We start from the raw sequence: 5,133 nt of genomic DNA, 5'->3' as shown, positions 1-5,133 counted from the left end.
AAAAAAACCAATATTTCTTTTCTATTTCTTTTTTTAGTATCTATCCCTGGCCCATGGCTAAATCCATATACAAATGTGTATAATGCGTCGGCTAATTACAAGTGGAGAACTGAAAACATGACTTTTTTTTAATGGAGCTTTTACATTGTATTTTCCATCTCTTGCCTACTAAATTTGGAAAAAGAGGTCAATTAGGCCAGTTTACACCTCTCTCTCCCCACTTTCATTCCATCTTTCCCAATATAAATATCCATTTAAATCATGCTAGCAATATCATTGCTAACATCTTTGTGTCTCACCCTCTTAATTATTTCACCTTTTAGCTAATCTTTTTCCTAAATTGCAAATCATACCATGGGTTTCACAATTGCACAAGGACTCATGCTAGTGCTGCTAATTGCCTCCACAATGGCACTTAGCACAGCCAACAAGGGTTGGCAATTTGGGAATTGGCCTTCCCGTGGCCCTTATCATCCCAATAATACACAAACTTCCAATAGGATCATTGTGGGTGACTCTTACCACTGGAATTATGGATTTAACTACACCGAATGGGCAATCAAACATGGCCCTTTCTATCTAAATGATACTCTAGGTGAGCTTAATTACTTTGCTATTGCTACTTGTTACATATTGCCATGCATAGTTTAGGTTGTAAAATATAGTGACCAAAATCAGAATTTTGAACGGCTTGTGTTTTCATGACAAGTTATAAAATTCATCATGATATCAAAATAGTCAATTCTAACTTTGAACTTTGTCTTCACTTTATTTATTCGTAGATTATCAAGTTGGATTCTTAAGGGACGTGAAAAATGTGTGCATTTTTTTTTTTTCTTTTCTTGAATGCAAATATGCATGAAAAATAACTGTTTATATGATGTTGATTGCAGTTTTCAAATATGATCCACCAACTCCAAATACATATCCTCACAGTGTTTACTTGCTACCAAACCTCCAGAGCTTCATTAAATGTGACTTGAGAAATGCCCAGAAGCTGGGAAATGCGACACAAGGAGCTGGGGAGGGCTTCGAGTTTGTGCTGAAAAGGCCATGGCAGCCTCATTACTTTGCTTGCGGTGAGCACAATGGCATTCATTGCAAGAATGGAACCATGAAGTTCTTTGTGATGCCAATATACCGCTGGTATAAATAATTACTAATACAACGTGCGTGCCATGGGAAACTTTATTTGTTACTCTCTCCTGTTACGTTTTGTTGTGTCTATTTGTAATTTTGAATTCATTTATGTATTTTCTTTCCATGTCCTTACAATTTTAGACAATGTTATGAGTTCTGAATAATTGAGATGACAAAGAATAAATGTACTAGTTGTGACTGGGTATTGAAGTTCCATAGAGGTGCCATTTTGCATCCTTGCTTGTTTTATAGTAACATTTACCATTTTATATTGAAAGTATTGGAGTCTTTTACATTTGAAAGGTTAAATGACGTTTGACCTAAGGATCATGTTTGGTTTAGACATTCAAAGTAAATATTAAATTCTATAAAGATAGAGTGTGCAACTTTTAAGTAATGACATTTGCATCATCCAGCAAAATACTGTCACATAATTTTTCTTTCCAAATAAAAGATAGATAATATCACATATAATCATAACCCTGTTAAATGCCTATTCACCATATAATCATTATATTTTGTGTTTCAAAAATGCAAGTGCAGAAAAAAATAAAATGCAAGAAGACACGTTGTCCATCCCCTACCCCATAATTGGAGTTAGATGGTACGGGAGTTGGGCAAATAACATAATGGTGAGATTTTAATTAAAGAGTTAATATAACACATAAGGATGTCACTTGGCCCCAAAAGTTGAAGTCAGTAGATTTGGACTTAATTATATCATATTAACTACCTACTCTTTTTTTTTTTTTAATTAGAAAAATGTAGAGTGCCGTAGTCTATATTAATGTAGTGGTGAAGTAGCTTTATGGTATGTGTGTTAGAAGACAAAGATTTATCTAGAAAAAAAGTAGAACCAGAAATTTTTTTTTAATGTGTTACTGTGAGGGCACATTCATACTTACATTCATATATTCATACTTAAATCCAAGTAAAATAAACTTTGCTTAATTTCCTTAGTAAAAGAGTCTAAAACTTATAACGCTGCATGTTGGCTAAACTCGGGAGCAAAGGAAAATTATGATTATATTATTATTAAGTAATTCTTAAGATGTATCATATGATATGAGTACTTGAGCTTTGGGAGTTTATAAAAAAAACAAAATGCAATGGAATGTAATGAAATAAAAAGATGATGTATTTTCATCATTACCTTTGAGAGTTTATACGAAAATTACCATTATATATTATTTACCTTTATTTATTTTCTTTGTTTTCTTTGTCTTTTCTCATTGAAGAGGGTAAAAAATTGATGACGGATGCTCTTGAACAGACACGACGACCTTGGGCCAATTGGCTAAGAGTGGACGGGTCCAAAGTGCACAGACACACAATGGACAGGTATAAGGGCCACGTGGCATTCTTTCGGTTTGATTAAGCTCCAAGGACTCCTAAATGGAAATAACTTGCGTCTCACGATTGACTCTAACTCATAGAATCCTAATGCAAATAAAATCCTAACTGAGAAGGATTTCGTAATATACGCCCATTAATGAAGATCTTCCCTATAAGAAAGTGCCTTGGTGCGTAAGAAACGGAGGCCGACTCTACTATAAAAACCCATGGACCCTTAGAATACAAGGTACGCACAATTTCTCTAAAGCTCATACTCTCTAGTATTGTTGGAGCTCTTTTCTAACTTAACCTTCGGAGGGTCTTTGGCCGGTACCCCACCGATGCCCTTTGATTGGTTCTTCTCTTTTGTTCTTTAAGTGCATCCATTGACACGTTTGGACGATCAACTCACTGATGATTTTTTGTGCATCATCAGTTGGCGCCGTCTGTGGGAAATAACGAGTGATCAGCCATATCACCGCTCCTAAGACAAAGAGTTGCATGGTCCAGATGATCAATGGCTACCATCAACCAAGAGATCGAAAACTTGCCCAATGCCTGGGAGAGTTGTTGGAGCAAAAGTTGGGCCAGTGGAATGAATAGTCTATGAACCATTAAAATGGAGAATAGGGCAGCAACAAATGCAACAACGGCCGTCCCCCGACGAACGATCACCAGGAAAGGGACGACCAAGATGACATTTGAATGGACTGAAGAATGCCAAAGAGCATTTAAGGAACTGAAAGCATACCTCGCATCTCCACCACTCCTCAATCCATCTAAACCCAATGAAAAGCTTTCCCTCTACTTGGTCGTATCCCTCATGATTATTAGTTCAGCTCTCATCCAAAAGGAGTATCGTGTGCAATTACATGTATGCTACACCAATTGAGCGCTTAGGGGAGTAGAAGAAAGATATCCCCCCATGGAGAAGTTAGCCTCAGCCCAAGCATTAGCTGACTTCGTCACAAAATTTATGATGAGCCAGGTGGAAGGCAGGGGGGCAGCAGCCCCACGGAAGGTTCGAACCGACGGATCATCCAACAGACATGCTAAAGGGATTGGGTTAGTCCTACAATCTTTTGAAGAGGACATCATAGAGTGCACCATCCGACTCTAGTCCCCGACGGCCAATAAGGAAGCTAAGTACGAAGCTGTACTAACGAGACTATCAATGAAGACTACGAAACCAAAGGAGAGTGAATGAAGTACCTTAGCCTTGTCAAGAGACGGACAGATTGAAATTTCGCAGTAGAATTTGTACAAGTCCCAAGGGAAGAAAAAAACATGTTGATCGATTGGCTAAGGCTGCATCTACTTGGTCGTCAAAAAGGAACTGGAAATACAAGTGATACCAGCAGGTATTGGTTGGATGATTCCAATCACCTTCTACCTTAAGAATGGGACGCTTCTAGAGGACTACAACGCGTCCCGAAGGTTGAAAGTTGGGGCATCATGCGTCCCGGGGGCAGTTACCAGTGGCCAATCGTGCAGAAGGACGCCCAATCCAACGTAAGAGCATACGACATAAACCAATGATTCAGCAAGACCTCATGGCTAAACACTACAAAATGAAGCCGACGGGCACCAAATCCTCATCCCAATGGGATGGATCGACAACCAAGGCCACTGACGATCAAGTATGCTAATGACACCTGATTCTCATCCGAAACTAAGACCTACTACATATGGGATGGACCGATGATCAAGGATGCCTACGGGCACTTGATCCTCATCCAAAATTTAAGTCCTACCTACAGGTGGAAGAACAAACCAAGCCACTCATAGGTGCCTTGCTAAAAATATAAGTCTCCTACACACGAGTGGAAGGATGAACCAAGCCACCTATGAGTGCCTTGGTAAAAAAGCTAAGTCTTCCCACCTCCGGAAGGATGGACGAACCAACTCACCCACAAGTGCCTTGGTAAAAAATTTAAGTCCTACCTACAAGTAGAAAGACGAACCAAGCCACTCACGAGTGCCTTGGTACAAAATTTAAGTCCTACCTACAGGTGGAAGGATGAACCAAGCCACTCATAAGTGCGTTGGTCAAAATGATAAGTCTTCCTACCTAATGGTGGAAGGACGAACCAAGTCACCCACATGTGCCTTGGTCAAAATTCTGTCTTCCTACCTAATGGTGGAAGGACAAACCAAGTCACCCACATGTGCCTTGGTCAAAATTTTAAGTCTTCCTACCTATGGGTGGACGGACGAACTAAGTCACCCACAAGTGCCTTGGTCAAAATTCCAAGTCTTCCGACCTATGGGTGGAAGGAAAAACCAAGTCACCCACATGTGCCTTGGTCAAAATTATGTCTTCTACCTAATTGTGGAGGGACGAACCAAGCCACTCATGAGTGCCTTGGACAAAATTTTAAGTCTTCCTACCTATGGGTGGATGGACGAACCAAGTCACCCACAAGTGCCTTAGTCAAAATTCTAAGTCTTCCTACCTACGGGTGGACGGACGAACCAAGTCACTCACAAGTGCCTTGGTCAAAATTCTAAGTCTTTCGACCTACGGGTGGAAGGACAAACCAAGTCACCCACATGTGCCTTGGTCAAAATTTTAAGTCTTCCTACCTATGGGTGGATGGACGAACTAAGTCACCCACAAGTGCCTTGGTAAAAATTCTATGTCTTCCTACCTACTGG

The 5,133-nt window shown here is 39.7% G+C and overlaps 1 protein-coding gene across 1 annotated transcript; it reads left to right on the top strand.

Annotated features, from left to right (window-relative positions):
• Positions 1-287: 287 nt before the first annotated feature.
• LOC142643552 (uncharacterized) lies at positions 288-1,417 on the top strand. Its single transcript, XM_075818224.1, has 2 exons — positions 288-595; positions 894-1,417. The coding sequence occupies exons 1-2, from the start codon at positions 355-357 to the stop codon at positions 1,154-1,156; spliced, it is 504 nt and encodes a 167-aa protein (XP_075674339.1). The 5' UTR covers positions 288-354; the 3' UTR covers positions 1,157-1,417.
• The last annotated feature ends 3,716 nt before the right edge of the window (positions 1,418-5,133 follow it).

The sequence above is a fragment of the Castanea sativa genome, chromosome 7 (genome assembly GCF_040712315.1).
Source record: "Castanea sativa cultivar Marrone di Chiusa Pesio chromosome 7, ASM4071231v1".
Taxonomy (NCBI): Eukaryota; Viridiplantae; Streptophyta; class Magnoliopsida; order Fagales; family Fagaceae; genus Castanea; species Castanea sativa.
This window is presented reverse-complemented; position numbering and strand designations above follow the sequence as displayed.

Bases quoted from the DNA above. Each gene is read 5' to 3' on its own strand.
- LOC142643552 (XM_075818224.1), top strand. From the start codon at position 355: ATGGGTTTCACAATTGCACAAGGACTCATGCTAGTGCTGCTAATTGCC. The intron at 596-893 runs GTGAGCTTAATT...TGTTGATTGCAG, and splicing joins CTATCTAAATGATACTCTAG to TTTTCAAATATGATCCACCA.